The sequence below is a fragment of the Maylandia zebra genome, linkage group LG8 (genome assembly GCF_041146795.1).
Source record: "Maylandia zebra isolate NMK-2024a linkage group LG8, Mzebra_GT3a, whole genome shotgun sequence".
In the NCBI taxonomy this organism is placed as follows: domain Eukaryota; kingdom Metazoa; phylum Chordata; class Actinopteri; order Cichliformes; family Cichlidae; genus Maylandia; species Maylandia zebra.
This window is the reverse complement of record NC_135174.1, coordinates 24,053,169-24,071,684: the sequence shown is the minus strand read 5'-3', so window position 1 is coordinate 24,071,684 and position 18,516 is coordinate 24,053,169. Positions and strand designations below refer to the sequence as shown.

The window sequence follows — 18,516 nt, the reverse complement described above, 5'->3', positions numbered from 1 at the left end:
TGACATGCAGAACGGACAAACAAAGTTTGTTGTGGATTAACAAAATTGCAACACATTTAGCCTTATTCATCAAATGCAAGCAAATGCAGTTTCCAACCCAAAGAGCCCCCCAAAATTACTTCAACTTCCTGGACTTTATTCTACAATAAGCCTTTTCTTGAGTCTTCAAGATGCTGCCAACACACTAGAATATAAAAGAGGAAGAACTCACCAAGGAGCTGCTCAAAATGCATACTTACTGTTCGTGTACTTCTCGAATAAATACATGTGAAAAATATCTTTTTATATTACTTTTGCTAGAAAAATGCAAAAAAAAAAAAGTAAAGCAGTTATGTTTAATACATGGCATTAGCGTTTTTTCAAAACCCCCTGGACACTATGTGATTTCACCAAACCACTTTAAGAAGCATAGCACACAATATTTGTTTTACAGTTATGGATGTGCAAACTAAAAGAAAAAATAAGTGTCCAGGTAGTGCAGGTGTTTATTTGCTCTGTTTTTCATATGCAAACTAAATGCATTTTCCAACCCAAGGACCCCACAGGTACTACTTCAACTTCCTGGACTTTATTCCAAAAAAAAAGCTTGTACCTAAGTTTTCAAAATGCTCCCCACACCAAAAAGGATGTCAGACTTTAACCATCTTGTAAAATCCCCAATAATTCCTTTTGACACTCTTCCATGGAGGCTGGGCAGAGATAAGCTGAGACAATATGGGAAGGTGTAACAGAGGAGATGGGAAAGCAGGAACCAATGGGTGTTATCAATCCGTAGAAGGCTGAGCTTTAGTGGCTCATCCTTATGAGTGTGGATATACACCTTATGCCTGGATTTTTGCAATGAAGTTACAGCCATGACACCCCCCCCCCCCCCCAAAAAAAAGAGAGAGAGGTTCAGATACACAAAATATTTACATATAACATCTTTTATTCAATGGGTGCGAAAAAAAAACTCAACACTATAACAATAAAGTTAGATTTGTTACATAATCTCCCCAAAGTCTATATAAGGTTCTTCTCTGAAGCTCTCTTGCACAACCACGCACAAACACACACACACACAGAAAATAACATTGTTAACATTGTTGATTGCGTTATCTTTTGAGGCACATCTGCTTTCAGAAAGTAGCTCACAATACAAGTGGACAAAGAAGGAACACAACTCAGTCATTGTTCTCATGCTCCCTGGGTTTAGCACAGTGTCCACACACACACACACACACACACACACACACACACACACACACACTGCCTCAAGGCAAGGAAGGCCAGTGACATTAAGTGTATTCAATACACAAGGAGGCATGTTGAGGAAATCTGAGTCACAGTTTGGGAAGGCCCTTTTCCTCCATCGGAGTCTATGTCTCTTGAATAACAGTGAGTGCTATCTTTGCTTGCAGCTTCATTAACTGAAGGTGGGTAAATGACCCTTGAAATAACAAACTCACAACTCTGGAACTGAAAGTGTTCCAACACCACATTCATCCATGTATAGTAAATACATAATGAAATGAACGACCTGAAATTAAAACGAGGATAACAATTTTTTAGCGCACACAGTATAAAACAAACAAAACTCTAAAAGCATGGAAAACATAATAATAAATGAGGACACACTCACCGAGGAGTTGCTCAAAATGCATACTTGCTTCTCGTGTACCTCTCGAATAAATACATTTCAAAAAATAACTGTTTTATCTTTTCATATTACTTTTGCTAGAAAAAATGTGAACATTTTAAAGCAGTCATGTTTAATATATGGCATTAGTTTTTATCAGAAGCTCCTGGACACTATGGGATTTTACCCATCCTCTTGCGGAAGCACAGCACACAATAATTTCCATTTCACAGCCGAGGACTTGCAACGTGAAAGAAAAAAAGTTTCCCCAGATAATGCAGGCAGATATGATGCAAATCCTCCAACAACTCACTCTTTTTTTTTTCTTTTTTTTTTGAAGAAAACATCTCCATGAGCGTGGATCACAACGAGTTCTGAGGATGGAAAATGTAGCAGAGAAATATTGCATATCAAAACTGCCACTGAGGTGAGATAGGGCATCTTGATCTTTTTTAACAGCCCTGTATTGCTGCTAGTGTATTAATGCTGAGGATGGAGTGGTGGAAACACTGTTTGGAAAAAAAAATACAAGACTTTGAGAACAGATTTGGGAATCTAAGAGAACGGTAAGCAAACGAGTGAATAAAAGTACTGGTTCTTTGAAAAAGTGTAAATTTTCTTCAAACCTATTAGGAAAAAATGTCATATCTCGGCAAAAAAACAAAATTAGGCATTAAAAGTGGCAATACTAATATTGATAATATAATAATAATTATTATAATAATTTTACGTATATAGTTTTTTTAATTTTGAATATTAATTTGCACTAATTTGAGAAAAATACAAAATTAGCATAAAGCTATGCCATTTATAAGGGGTTAAAAACCACTAGGGAAATAATATTTAGAGAAAGTGTAAGGAATCTCCATGGTTTTTGAACAAAAGTAGCAGAAAAAAAGTTTGTTTTTTTTCTTATACCATTTTGTATCACCCTCAGTAAGGTACTCGTAAAAAACAAATACCAGATGATGCATATGCAAGTTAACTAATAAAAGCTATCACTTCTTTTAAATCAGTATATTGTTTCCTTCTAACCAGGCTCAGTTCACAGCCATGTGTTGCAACTGCTTAGGTCGCTAGCGAGTGGCAGCCATCTCATGCAGTTTGTAATGAAGATGCTTTGAAGCAGAATGTTTTCTTCTCAGTAAATGTTTGGTGAGTGTTTAGAGATAAGCTGGGGTCTTCCACAGGCAACGCTGCAATCTGTTAGCCTCTGAAACAATCAAGAAGGTTTTTGGTACACCCTCACATCTGTGGCCAGATTTTACTTGGTAACATCCAGCAACCTCCGGCAACCACTCACCAATCGGTTGCAGAACACACATTTTTCCCTAGTGACCTGTTTTTGGCAGGGGGTTGACTACTATAAATAAAAGTACTATCAATCAAATATATCTCAAATAATTAAGTATTATTAAAAATTAATTAATCGTTTTTATGTCATAAAATATTTTTTAAAATATAAATATTTCTATATAATTTTTTTAATAAACTAAATTTAATATGATAATTATATATGTTTGGAATTATCCATGACTTTTTTTTTTTTTGCCAAAGTAGCCTTTTTTCCCCAATAACTATGTTATTGTAATTAAAACTTTATTCTCATAACAACAAAACTTTATTCTCAGAATCTTATATTGATTTTCTGTCAGTTGTGATCCTTTGCAGTCTGATAGTTCTCAACTTCACGAGAAAAAACCAAAACTAAACTAAACATTCAGTCATCCCAACCAAAAAATCTTCCTGTCATCTGGTAGAACTTCATGTTGAAGGGCCTGTAGAAGTCTCGTAGTCTCTGCACCACCTCAGGGTCAATGTTTGGATGGGTTCGCCCTTTGGTTTTTCCAAGGCAGTGGGGCTTGCTGCTGCCTTCTGCTTTCTTCAGGCACGGGAATCCCTTGGTCTGGTTGAAATAAAAATGTTTGTCTGTGATGATCCTCTTGAGCCCGAGAAAGTCTTGCACACGGCCCAGCTCTCCAGCTGGGTCGCTGATCAAACGCTCGCCGCTCACAAACAGGATCTGCTCCATGGGGAAGTACTGCAGCCAGTTGTCCAGGTGCTTGGCGTAGATGCCAATCTGGATGGCGCTCCATGATGTGTCAATGAGCCCTGTAGTCCTGTTTTTAAAGGTGAGGCTCTCAAACGAGGGAATGTCAGGCTTCTTAGACAGTGTCTGTGTGTAGTCGGAGATAGCTCTAGTGACAGGATCCCTCACTACGACGATCAGCTTGGTGTTCCGGGACATGGCGGAGATTCGGACAGGAGCTTCCCTGGTCACAAAGTAGCTAGGAGTTTTCTCCATTGTGATTTGACCCTCCAGGGTCTTGGGCATCAGCTCTCTGAGAAGAGAAAATAGTGAGAGAGAAAAAAGGAAGTGAAATATTTATTTGACCTGCACTCTTCACCGAAACCTACTAAGCAACTGTCGCAGTTACACAACCGCTCTTACAACAATAAACATTAAAACTGGACGAACTCCAGCTAAGTCATCAAAAACATTGAATCCAATCAATCAAGAATAACACTAGCAACAGTTTGGTTGCAGAAGTTTATTTATTGGATTTCTCTCATGCGTGACCAAATGTTGATTGGCAGGTTTGCCGCAGCTCCGCTTTCAGGAACGCCTCTGGATGTAAAGAGATGTGGTGTGGTTATAAAAGAGGGGGCTCTCCCTTGGGTGCATTTGAAAGGGGGTATTCCTCACTCTTGTCCAGAGCAAAAAAGAGAGAATGTCAATCTCTATACCTCTACTATGGTAATGCCAGTTATAAAATATTAATACTCAATGCCCTCGCAGTATGATCACCTTCTTGCCATTCTTTTTCAACAAATGGAAAAAAAAGTATCCAAAAAATCCATTCAAGTGGATAGGGAGACTTTTTTTCCTCCTCACAAGGTTCACATATGGTTCAACATTATGTTTATTTCAAGCATAATTTGGAAAATTTCTCATATAAATGGTTCCACTTGAGCAATCTGAACACAATGCATAGCCACATACTGATCCTAAATGAAATGAAATCCTGGTGATAAAGTTCAGCTAGAGCAATCCCTGAAATTATAATATTTGGTCGTAGTTATAAATGGCATCTTTTCACCATTTTCTTTCACATCTCTCTACCTCCACTCTCCTTCTGTCCAGCCGCCTTCAGGACAGCGACCTTAAGCAAAAGTGGGTAAAAGCAGCCCATGAATGATTAACGCACCCTCCCTCTACCATTTAGAGTCTCTGCAGAATACAGCTTTAAAATTCACCAAAGTACAGAATGCAAGTGTCAATTATTCATCTGCTTGGCTGCTGCGTAAAGCAAGGACTGGCACCGACTAAGTGGCCCGGCCTGTTCCCAAGGTAGATGAAGTTTCCCACCTGTGACAGAAGACCATCAAAGAGGGTGGTCCTCATAAATTTCTGGAGAGTGCTCGACAACTGAATCTGTTGCGTGTAATACCATGTAGTAAAATACATAGTAACATATACAATCACAGTGCAGCTTCTGCCTGACAGTAGGCACGTTTTAATTTCTGATGTGACAGGCACCGTTTTTCATCCTTGCTAAGACACTGGTATACAATCATGCTCCGTTTAGCATGCACAGTATGAAATAAGACAGAGGGCATGTTTGCCGAGACGGAGCGCTAAACAAACAGAGTGCATTTCTAAAAGACACTAGCCGAGATGAACGTGATGGCTGTTTTTGCTCGGGGCTGTTTGCAATTACTCTTTATAATGACAAATACAAGCTCTTTCTGATCAAATGCTCTAACTGGTGGGTTGACAACGAACAGATAACAGGTGCAGACATTAAAGATCTGTCGGATCTGTCGCTGTTACGGCCTGAAGATTTAGATTTAGATTAATCTGCCATCTGCACAGGTACAGGAAAGTGCATGGAAATTGGAATAAATGTGTGCACGCTCAAACTTTTCGAATAGATTTTTTATAATATGCAGCAATAGTTGTAAAAGAAAACATACTATAAGCATAATGAAAACAGTAAACTAGGTAAAGCTGCTGAATGTACTGTTTTTGTGAGTAAAGCTGCTGCAGGTTGGATCACCGAAATGACAGAACAAGAATGGCATTGTCAGTTTTCTTTATGGTTGTCTCAGGTTTTAAAACAGCTGCTGGCTGATCTCAGTGTGTGAGGTGAAATGGATCTAAGAGCTACAAGTCAATACCTTCAGGCCAATGTCAAAACACATCCAGTATCCTGAGTGAATCCCCTCTTTGAGGGACGATTCACGAGGTCAGCACAGTGGGGACAAGCAGGATGTGGTCGATAAGAGCAACAGCGTCAACACAGGTGCACCGATGTCTCGACATCTTCCTGCAACACTGACCGTCAGCTGACCTCCGGAGTCCTCTCAGTAACTGCGACCTCTCCTACAGCTGTGTAAAGAGGATCCCGGACAAGGCTCCTTTCCTCTCGCATTAGCTCTGCCCCATCGCACCGAGAGTCCAGAGCGAGGCAGTATAATAGTACTTTGAAACAAAATCAATGCCATCAGGGATTACAAAGGCTGCAGAGCTGACAAGTCACTGATGGAGAACATTGAGACTATTTATTGATAAAAGAGGACTTCCAGACGCTGGCATGCAGGCAGACACTCAGAATGTCTTCCTGCCTACATCGGGAACATGCTGATTTGGGAACCACCAACCTTCCAAAGCAGTCCTCACAGGTTTCCGACGCAAAAGAGAACATTACTGCGTTATGAAAAAGAAATGAGTCTGTACTAAAGGAAGCATCCATATTTCATGGTGTGCGTTGAGCTGGTCCTGTGGTCGATGCGCTAACAGCAGTGGTGTGGTGCTGCGAGGCCACTCGAAACAGTGGGGGGAATTTTCGGAGACAGGGAGGGATGTGGCATGGTGTAATGTAGATTACATGAAGACAGCCATGTTTGGAAGTTAAAATAGAGACGTCATAAAGTAGTAGTCAGAGTGATATAAATTTTATAGTCACCTGAAAAATGCAATACTGATTAAACAGCATATTTGTTTCTGTTTGAAAAATGAAATTTGAACACTTATTCCAGGTTTTCCCAAATTTAGCTTTGGCTAACTTACACAGCTACACCATTTACTCTAAGCAAAGGATTTTACTTATCATGGGTTCTTGTTTATGTGCCTCTCAGAGCTCTGAGTACCGACCAACTGAATGCAACTGTGGTTACAAGTGGCTAAAATTAATTACTTTTAAAGAGTCAAGTAAAGGTAACAAGTCTAAATATGCAGAGGCAGTTTGAAACCAAGCCATCGCTTGTTACCTTTTTGCAACTTCTCCTGGGAGTCTAGAGGGCACAATTAGTAGGTCAGACGCCCAGGCTAAACCCAGAACTCAGTTAAATGTTTATCCATCTCATGGCTTTGTGGGCATTACTGAGGAGAAGGACTGTTGCCACTGTGACCCAACTCTGGATAAGCAGTAGGCTGCAGCCAGATTTGCATCTATATGAAATGATGCAGCAGAGCCAGTTTCTGTTACTTTAATTCCAACCAATTCTCTTTTTGTCTATATTACCCACAATGCAACTCGAGTAGATCAGGCATGTTTTTGTGCTTGCAGAGATCATTAAGAAAATCCATGCTCATCTGGTGTATCTTGGAGTGGTGTCACAGATTTTGTACTTGTGATGACCTCCAAAACAAATCCTCAAAGCTGTCAAAGGTCTAACCAATAATGTGACTAATACACAGTAAAGTTATATAAAGAGAAGAACTTTAATTCTCAACATTAAAGTTTTACTTGGGGAAATAATTTTTTTTTACAGTAGGGGAACTGTAGTAGGACATTTCTTTCCATTCTAGAGAAGAAGCATGCAGCGCTTTCTAATGAAACTTTACTGGCAGTGGTAGGTGATGTAACAGATGACAAACCGTCCAAGTGCTTGAGATTTACTGCAGTTCCAGATTCTGCTTTGATGTCTTCATCACACTGCTAAAAAACGACTCCCTAAGCATACTGACGCATGAAACGCAGGCAGTGGGATCGACTTGTGAAACAAGATGCAGACCCAAAATGAAATACGAAACGGAGCACGCAAACCCAGGCTTCCCTTTAAATCAAATTCAATGCTTTGGCATACGTTTGAGTACAGAAGACAAAACAAGAAAAAATACAAAGGCTGACTACAATGTTTAGAAGATGACAAACAAACAGTTTGTAGACATGACAGAACATCATACAAGTTGTAAATGTACGTCATTCCTCTCATATGGAACTAACTAGCTGGAAAGAGAGGCCAGGATTCTTTCAGGAAACTCTATTCCCTATTAAAAAAACCAAATCCAATGTACACAGTAACAGGCAGTAGATCACTAAATGTGCCCTTTGTAAGCTTGTCTATAAAGCAACCACTTTGGAATAAAGGGCCTGATGCATCAATGCTTTCCCTTCCCTGCTGAACAAATTACACTTGCAAACCGACTCAGCTCTGCCCTCATATCCAGGCTGTGACTCATGTCTCTTAAATAAATGGTGAAAAAAAGTCTGAATGTGTCATAGGTCATATTTACTGTAAATCAGGTGCACACACAATATGACAGCACGGCATATGAATTAGCCAGGTGAAAATACTAACAAACTATCAGCTCCAAAAGGGCCATTTCCTGGTGTTATCTTTGACCTTTTAGAAAGGGGCTTGGATGGGAGCCAAAGTCTGTTAATAAACGGGAGTTGTAAAGAAATAAAGGCAAGTGGGAATGAGTACTGTCCACTTCTCTCCCAAAAGCCTCTGATTCATTTTTCCTCTTTCAGCAGGGAGCACTGGCAGGCATAAATACACTCCCACTGTGTTCCCCTGCCACTACCACCAGATAATAATCTTGTAATTGGCTCAATATTTCTGCTGTTTGCAGGCGACGCTAGGGCCAGTGCCGCTCTTGGTGGCTTGGACTCACCAGATATTTTCCAGGTCAGTGAATTCTAACGGAGGTCAGGGATAAAGAAGGAGGAGGAGGAAAAAGGGGGGTGATTTAGAGTAATGGCTGCTGTGCGGTGAGGGGAAGGCCCATTCCTTTGAGCCCAGAGCTTTTCTTCTCTGTCAACCTTCTGCAACAACACAGCCCTTTACCTGCCCTGCGGGCTGTAATCGCTGGCAAGGCTGACAACATAAAGGCATCCGAGAGGAAACTCGTGAGGCGGGATGTTGTTGTGCAAATTTCTCTAAGATCCCATAGGAAAAACAATGAATGGCAAAATAATGTTTTCTTTAAACTCTGGATCACCTCCCTTAGTATTAATGAAATGTTTAATGGTAGTAGTGTGAAGTAAAATGTTTCAGACTTTACTAAGTGGAGGCTAATCAAGAACTGTATATAAAGGATGGGAGTACCCACATGATATCATATCTTAAATTAATTTATTGTATTCATATAGCACCAGTTCTGTACAGAGTTAAAGAACAAGTGTTTTACGGAGCCATAAGCAAACACTTTTGTTCAAGAGGATGAAGTTTAAGTCAAGTTTAGCTAGCTTTAATTTGATATTAACTAGCTCAGTTGATACCTGCTAGCATACACATGAAACAATATTAGAATGTCATTCACTTAAAAAAGGTGCAGACTTGTTCATGCCAAGGCATTAATATGTTTACTACTATTCTAAATTTGAGAATTTTAAACTGAAGCTCTATCATAACTGGTAGTAAACCTGGTTCTGAAGCCAGTCTCTAGTGGCTGTTTGAGGAAATACAGTTTTAGAATTTCTGCATTTGCCCTAATTTTCAGCTCCAGAAGGTTTGGTGTAAGAAATACAACTACTTATCATGGAGAGATTACAGGTGTTATCCTCCCAGCAAGTCCCAGTCAGAATTATTGTCCTTTTCAATCCCAGGTCCTGAAGGATCTACCTGATCCTTTTCCCCCCCTCTATTGGATTTAGAATAATCCCATATAATGTCACTTTTGCCTGGCTCCCTGCACTTACAGTTTTAAGACCTCACTTTGTTTCACCATGGCAACAGAGGGCGAGTGTGAGTAGGGGGTCAGGTGTTAACTTTTGTGTATGTGTGTATTTCTGGTTTTGTGTTTCTCATAGACCAGGAGTGTCCAACTCCAGGCCTCAAGGGCCGGTGTCCTGCAGGTTTTAGATGTGACCTTGATCCAACACAGCTGATTTAAATGGCTAAATTGCCTCCTCAACATGTCTTGAAGTTCTCCAGAGGCCTGGTAATGAACTAATCATTTGATTCAGGTGTGTTGACCCAGGGTGATGTCTAAAAGCTGCAGCACACCACTCATGAGGCCTGGAGTTACCCACCCCTGTCATAGACAGGGGATTCATGCTATAGTGTGCATCCCCTCAACATAAAGACAGTTTCCTAATTTAAATAAAAAGTTATTTTTCATCATTTCTAACCTTCTTTTGTGTTTTTTTTTTCTTTACTGCAGTCACAAATATCCTTGAGTAAATCTCTTGACCAAAATACGTTCATATAATGAAGCTGGTTACACTGATTTCAACTAAAAAAAAAGAGGGAAAAAACACAATTGGGATTATGATTTGTAAAAGCACAGACTACATCAAAATTATCCACCTGTCTAATAAATAAAGAGCTACACCAAAGTGATCCATGGGAACCGTAAGACGCAGGAAGTAATTCTGAGAGACATACAATTTCCAGATAACAGCATAGTCTATTCTTGGAAAAACAAATGGGAGGACATAGTCAACTATTCTCTGCTGGGAAATGACAAGGTTTTGATAAAGAGTAAGTCGGAAAGGAAAGAAACTCTGCAGGACACTGGGGACGCACAAGATAACAGCGTCATGGTGGAAAGAAGAAAAGTTTAAATGAATTAAGTAAAATGGCAACTTTTAAAAAATAGGAAATGTACTGTCTGCTTGAAAATTAGTAGATGAAAGGGATATGAACAGTCATGTAGTGGCTCTGTTGGGGAGAAGAAAGCAGGAAATTAGGTTGAAATATTAAAATATAAAAATATTGGTTAATATCAAAGAGGTCTATAAAAATATTTGTTGTTAATAACTTCTCACTGAAAAAACTGAAGAATAAAACTTTCAGCCGCTCCTTAACGGAGATGGTGAGGGAAACAATAAAGCAAAAAAACTTAAGATCCAGTCACGCTGGCTATAAATAGACTGGTTAAAGCACTTGAACACGTTTTTTTTCTACTCTCATACATAAAATCTGAAAAAATATATGCTGGCCTATTTCCATTGCAATTCATATAATGTCAGGCTGAACTTGGAAAATGTTATACACATTTAAATATTAGAGACCTCATAAATAATGCCTGTAAAGAAAAAAAATCAGACCACTGCAAGTTGTTACTGAGTGAACCTGATTATAAATAGACTACAAGAATAATATTGTATCATGCACTGTAGTAAAAACTTTTCTTTTTTCATATAATCTTGTGTAAATAAATCTTTCTGCTGGACACTCGCCCTACTACTGAGCCGTGAGGTTTTCCTCCTTTTTTTTTCTTTCCATACAACAACCACCATACGATTTAGTAAAAAATTTATAGGCTCAGCTTTGCAATATGTTCTTATAAATTTGTCAGCAGTATTTTTAACAGAATCCTTCTCTCTTTTTTTCGCTGGTGCTGAGTGTCCTCCAGTTTATTGCATATGGGGGGAAAAAATAAGCTTTATCCTTATGGCAACTAGCTTGTGAATTATTGAACCTTTCTAACGGCGTTTGGAAGAGTTACTGAGGGAGGCAAAGAGGTTGCAGGAGGCATTCAAGCCTCTGCTGATGTCTGAAACATTTCAGACATCAGCAGAGGCTTCAACATCCAGATTGCACATGAGCAGAGAGGAGGTGAGGTAAGGAAATGAATGAGCGTCAGGGTGATGAAGGACAGAAGATCACTCACTTTTGCTTTATTGCCATATAAACTCATTTAGGTAGGATGGCTTATCCACATGCTGACTTATAATCTGTCTGCTAGTGTTTTATTCTTCTATACAGTAAGGTGAAAAACAAAGGTTTGACAGGACTATGTGCAGACCTCTAAAAAAAACTACATAAACTGTTGCAGCGTCTATAGAGATTAAGAGAATAAATTGCAGCCAGGTGCTCGTAATCAAATGCACTTGATTAACTGATCCTCAGCATGTGTGAGCACCTATAAAAGCAGAGGTTTGGGCAGTTTACTTATTCAGAGAACTCAGGTGTGTATGTTAAAACAATGCCAAAATCTTAACAGGGCTGAACACCCTAGCAAAGTCAACTCAAGCAATGCTTAGAAAAATCGCAATAAGACCAAGAGCTACATCTCAGACTCCACAGGCCGCAGTTAGCATGACAATGTAATTAGAGAAAGAGTTAACAGGTACGGCTTTTTTTAGAACTGCTGACAGGAGAAAAGCCTCTTGAGCAAGGAGCAAAAGAGCAAGGTAGCACAGCTTTGGTTTGCATCTGACCAAACCAGAAGACTTTTGTCTGTCTTTTGGACAGATGAGACCAATGTAGCGATATCTAAACATAATGCACAGCACTATGTTTTGCAAAAACCAAACACAGCATATCAAAACACACTTCACAAATATAATACCAAATGTCAATCACAGTGGTCGAGGAATGATTATTTGTTCTTGTTTTGCAGTCACACTCACACGCCTACATGAACTCCTGTATACCAAAGTACTTTAGAGTTAAACGTGAGGCAATCTAAGAGGCCGCTAAAGCTGGGCTGAAACAGGGTAAAAGGCAGGACAATGATCTCAAGTACACTGATAACTCTACAACAGAATGGCTAAAAAAAGAGAAGAATCAACGTGTGGAAATGGCCCAGACCTCAAACCTGCTGCGGCCGGACCTTAAAAGAGATCTGCATAAAAATTCCTGGAAACTCGAAACATAAATGATTTCTTCAAGTTATTGTTGCCAATGTTTTCTTTAAGCTTTTGAATCATGAGATATACTTGATTTTCCTTTTTCAAATGCTTGTATATCTTTATATGCATATTCTAATTGTTGAGCTATTACAATCTGAATCAAAGACAAGGTTGAATTAACTTGTCAAAAAATTTATTTCTGTTGTGCTGCTAGTCCAGGTTAAGCAAAAAGGTTGAACATTGTGATGAAATGAAAATAAAATAAAAACAAAAGGTTAATGCACGTAAAGATTTCTCACTCTTTAATTAGTTTACACTTTATATACAAATAGTGTAATTTCTCTTTATAATTTTATAACATTAAGACAAAACTTTACATGTCTCCTCATGGTTCTAGCCAGTCATTCTACTTCTCCTGGCAGATGCGCATGTGCCCTGTGGTGATGTCATGTACTGGATAAAGGCCATTCTGAAATGGGTCTCATTTCCAATCATCACATAGAAGTTTATAAAAAGACCCCCCAATGTCACAATTAAACACACCGGGTAAGTTAATGATCAATGCTATGAAGGGGTATATTTTAATCCAAACCACAACCTTTTTCCTATAACAAGAAATTTTTGGTTTGTAAAATTAAAGTTTGCGTCCGAAGCAGCTGGGTGATGTGGAACCAATTCTGATTATTGCTTTGAGAGCCTGAAAAACCAACACAAACTGAGAGCAGCCAACAGACATGGGGCTTAATTTTGCATTTAGTGATTCATGTTCAATTAAACCAAATTGCTGGAGAACCTAACCATTAAATATAACCTAAGATGTATCTCTATATTGTACATAATGTCATCACATTGTATGTAGCTCTGAGTCGATTCCCCCACAGCACTTTTTTTCATATTTCTCTGACCTACTTATTTGAAGTTACATGGAGTTTAAAACAGAGCGTGTGGAAATGACACTTCAGTGGGATCGGCTTTGGCAAAAGCTCGCAGTTATTCTTCATTCTGCTAAGTCAGCTTTTAGAGACTCAGCAGCTAGTGGGAGATAAGACACCTAAACTTGGGTTTAATACCAAAGCTCATTTTCAAGGTATTGTGTTTTCGAATGTTCACTTATATGGGGAAGGTGGCTTCGTTAGGAAATTTCAAGTGGCCTTTCTATAGCCCTTCTTATCCCTTCTCCATGGTTCCAAATATCGAAATAATCTGGAGAAAGAAAAAGCAGAAAGAACTACTTGCGTCAAACAGAACTCATTTCAGTCAATATTTAAATTCTACATCTAAGCCTGATTTGAATACAAAAAAGCCCTGTGTCAAATGCATGAGAGCAAAATTAAATGTGAATTTGTTCAGAGCCAAATGGAAGGCTTTAAGGGGCCTACTCTGTGATAATTACCCATGACAAAAGGCTAGGGCTTTTGTCTTTGGAACCATTGCCATGGTGATTTTCAAGCTTCTGAAACATTCAATATAAACATTTGAGGATGCTGAATATGCCATAGACTGTCACTAAAAAGAGAGCTGTTACAAGCCACATCTTTGCTGGCAGAGATCCCGCCTGCATGCCTCCATGCTGCTCTTGCAGAAAAAATTAGTTCAGATATTACGACACAGAAAACAGACAAAGGCTTGTGATTTGAACATATAAAGGCTAAACTCTGATAACTACAGACCCTTCTATGAACACAACGACAAATACATTGGATTGGCAAAAAGACAATCCTTTCTGTTTGCGAAGGCATAGATACAACAATGCTAAATTTCCTGAGCATTTCTGGAGCTCACTCAAAAATTTACATTTGTAAAAGGTTTTTAATTTGCGGCCTACAATCGAGAAACGGCTCTATAAATTCATTTTCTCTTATTCTCTTCTCTATATACCTTACTCCTTTTGGGCATGGCCCTTTCTTTATCATCAAAAAACAGCCTTGTAACGAGAGATGACAGTTTCATTATAGTTACCATTGTAAGGAAACGTGACATTAAGATGTTTCGCGTACAGGAACACCACTTGGTCATCAAACTCTGATCATTGTGTAGTGTTTCCCAAAGAACTAGATTCAAGTTGTGGCAGATGTAAAGGTGTGTTCATGCGTCTGAGAAGACACACTGATGCTTTCTTAGATGAATTATTAATGAATACTATATAAGGAAGTTTTGTGCCAACATTTCAATGCTGAGCATTTTGTGACAAATTAAAAAATCTGAGTAAAATATTCAGGCGCTTCCCCAGTGAGTCCTACAGACAGACCCCACCGCCATCCTTCTGGACTGCAGCTGGCAACAGTCATCCTTGTTCTGCTCTGCAGTCTTGGTGAGCTTGCATATAAATTTGCTGCAAGCACTAGTTGGACTGAGACTCCAGATTACAGTGAACAAACTGCATCCCAAAACAGACAGCAGGGCTTGAGACTGTCTTAAAATCTGAATTGATGCTGTAACTGGTCAGCCTTCTGGGAGGACCCCCATGCTAGATAAAGATAAGCAGAACATCAATGACACAGTTGGGATTTAGCGATTGTTGACCACAATTTGGGTATAGACCCATTAGGTGATCCCTGCAAGTTTCACCAATACTCTTCCAATACTCTGAGGAGTATTACTTTTCGATCGACAGACCGACTTTTTACGATGGCATGAGGTCACTGGCCCTTTAGCTAGATGTGCTTAAAAAAAATACAATTAAAATAAAAAAAATTCTAAAATCAGTCACCAAATATGTTTTGGCAGCTGTTTATAGACCTGTGTAGTAGAGCCGAAATGGGATAAGACTAATATAGATACTGATATTTCTAAAATAAAAGGGGGAAAAAATAGGCTGACCAAGTTCTGAGTCTTAACAGAGATATGACAATCTTGTGTTATGCCTTCTCGTTGGCAGGAGGGGGTAACACAACAACTTCAATAGGTCAGTACAACTGTTGTAGCAAAAGAGTTTTAATGGTTAATTTCTCAACAAAAAAAAGTCTCAAAGCCATACAACAATGTGGGGGAGAAAGGGAGCGTTTGGTTGTGCCGAAGAAAAACACCAAAAAGACAAACCCAGAAAGCTGAGCTTTACTTTAAGAGAGAAACAAAAGAAACAAAGCCCTAATCCTCAACTCACAAAATAAGCTCAAACACAGGGACGTGCAGAGGGGGGGGCTAGAGGGGCTTGAGCACCCGCCCCTTTCCTGATGAGTGCCCAAAGTGCCCTTTTGTTGAGGCAACTTTTAAAAAATTTTTATTTATTTTTTTATGTGTGTGTGCGTGCGGAGTCCTGTCTGTGCCCCTCAACAATAATATTTAACTATTAATCACAGTTTTGCTAAATAAAAGGATCTGGCTTGCATCAGTCACATGATCACTATTAACCAATGATCGCCCTCGACGGCAGAACGCGCTGGTTACGAGCCGGGAACGAGCTCACAAAGAGCACGCGCATTTTTTGCGGTCCGGAGCTGTAGGAGAAACACAAGTTAACTCAGAGACACAGACTGATGCGACACAACCAGTAAGTAGGTGTACAGCGTACACTGTAGTGTGTAGCACACAGGAGTATTAGCTTATTACGTACACGTTGGTAAGTTGTCTTGTTGCAACTGACGAACTGAAACAAACGAGCGTGCTGTGTGTGCAACAGCGCGACAAACATTACCTGTCCTTTTATTAACTGCACAAGTAGTGCTGGTCATAGCTGCTGGCTACCTGTGTAAGGCTGTCATGGGTCTGTAGCTCTGTCACCGTTTTAGGGAACATATTTAGTTTTAAAGTAAGTTTCTGGGCATTTCCTGCCTTTCTGGAGGGATTATATTTCACTAAAAAACGATCTAATATGCATGTCCACATAATAATTATTATAATTATAATATATTAAAAAACACAAGCTGTATTTTAAAAAACATACATTAAGAAGCAGATTATATTAGATTTATATTTTAAATAAGACAAAAGTTGGATTTTACAGCAGTAAAATGATTGTATCTCTACAGTTTAAACATGTAATAAGCTTTGCCCTGCACAGAGTGGATAATGAAACAAATGGAATAATCATAAATACATTATTTCATATTTATTACTTCCCCCTCCTCATTGCTTTATTATTGTAGCTCTAGTAATGAATAATAATGTAAGGATTCTGGATCAGCACCATGATGCCCATAGTATATACAGTATTCTGAAGAAGGTCTAAAATGTCACTGTGTGTGCATGTGTGTGTTTTATTTAGCTGGATTTAAAAAAATATTACTCATGATATAACATTGTGCAGACATGGCTGGTAAGGACATGAGGAGGAAACAGTAGGCGCTGTATGAGGCTACTAAAGGCAGTGCTATAACATTTTTCTGTCATCATTTTATTATAGATTAAGTGCAAGAGTTGTTAGGTGTGGATAATTAGATTATAGTTTATTGCAATAGCAAGTTGTGCCTTGTTCTCAGATGGACAGCAAGTGGAGAGTGATATATGAAATGATGGGAAGGAAGGAAGAAGAGAAGCAAAGAGTGATTCACAGGCAGAGCCGAGTTTATGTCACAGTTTTTTGTTGCCTTATGGTTCCAAGCGCTGTCACCAATCTTTGCATTTTGTTATTATCTCATGACACTTGTTTAATCAGCTACCATCTCTCCTGTGGACTTTTTAATGTCTACAGTCTCAGATCAACACAGCCCCGCCCTTCCCATATTAGATTCTTGATGAATGTGTGTTGTTGTTATTCAGCCTGGTTCAATGTGCCCCTTTTTAACTTTGAGCACCCGCCCCTTTAAACCTCTCTGCACGTCCCTGCTCAAACATTACATGGGTGGCACCAACCTACTTACCTAGTGTGTTTAACAGAAAACATCCTACGTGAGGAAATGTACAGGGTCCCCCAGACTTACCTAGTCCTCTAACTCCCACCACAAACTTTACACAAACAAATGAAATGCTCCGGGGCAGCTCAACGCATGTGGCAAATGATCTTTAGCAAGGAGGAGGAGGAGAGAACTGCCTCTAGCCACAGGTGAATTCCCTTTTATAAGGGTGTCCTCAATTTCAGCTTGATGGCCTTGTTATTTCATTTTGTCTTCTCAGACTGCTGACTGGTAACCAAACTTTCGAAATCTTTGATTGTGATGTGAAGCTGCTTGACTTCCTTCTCCAGCTTCTATCTCCAACTGGCAAATCTGGAGTTTGAGATCAAACTCTGCTTTACGCACTGGCTGCCCTTCCCGTGCTTCCAGCCGGAGGCGAGCTAGATGAACCTTAAGTCTGGCATTACCACTAGATTCACTGAAGTCTCGCGACACGGGTTAAAAACAAGCTAAAGTAGGAGGCTCCTGAGGTTCCACCAAGACTTTTGGGGGAGTTGCCATAACAGCAACCCTTTCCTTTCTCAAATGTGAGTACCGAATGGCAGTCAGGCTACCGCAGGCGAGCACATGGAGGGCTGTGCAGCCCCTCCGAAGAAATGCCACCCCACACCATTACTGACTCACTGCCAAACAGGTCATGCTGGAGGACGTTGCAGGCAGCAGAACGTTCTCCACGGCGTCTCCAGACTGCTTTCATCTGTGAAGAGCAGAGGGTGCCAGTGGCGAAGTTGCCAGTCTTGGTGTTCTCTGGCAAATGCCAAACGTCCTGCACGGTGTTGGGCCGTAAGCACAACTCCCACCTGTGGACCTCGGGCCCTCATGCCACCCCTCTGGCAGTGCTCCTCCGGTTCCTCCTTGCACAAAGGCGGAGGTAGCGGTCATGCTAGGGGGTTGTTGCCCTCCTACGGCCTCCTCCACATCTCCTGATGTACTGGCCTGTCTTCTGGTAGTGCCTCCATCCTCTGGACACAACGTTGAGAGACACAGCAAACCTTCTTGCCACAGTTTGCATTGATGTGCCATCCTGGATGAGCTGCACTACCTGAGCCACTTGTGTGGGTTGTAGACTCCATCTCATACTAGAGTGAAATCGCCACCAGCACTCAAAAGTGACCAAAACATCAGTCAGAAAGCATAGGTCCTGTGGTCACCACCTGCAGAAACACTCCTTTATTGGGGATGTCTTGCATGCCTGTTGTCTATTCCATTTGCACAACAGCATGTGAAATTGATTGTCAATCAGTGTTGC

The 18,516-nt window shown here is 39.9% G+C and overlaps 1 protein-coding gene across 1 annotated transcript in view; it reads right to left on the bottom strand.

The window, feature by feature from the left end:
- Positions 1–969: 969 nt before the first annotated feature.
- Positions 970–18,516, bottom strand: part of si:ch211-216b21.2 (heparan sulfate glucosamine 3-O-sulfotransferase 3A1) — a 40,685-nt gene continuing 23,138 nt past the window's right edge. The window contains exon 2 of the mRNA XM_004556704.4: positions 970–3,960. Within this exon, the coding sequence (XP_004556761.2) occupies positions 3,339–3,960 (622 nt within the window). The 3' untranslated portion in view covers positions 970–3,338. The remainder of the gene's footprint in view (positions 3,961–18,516) is intronic.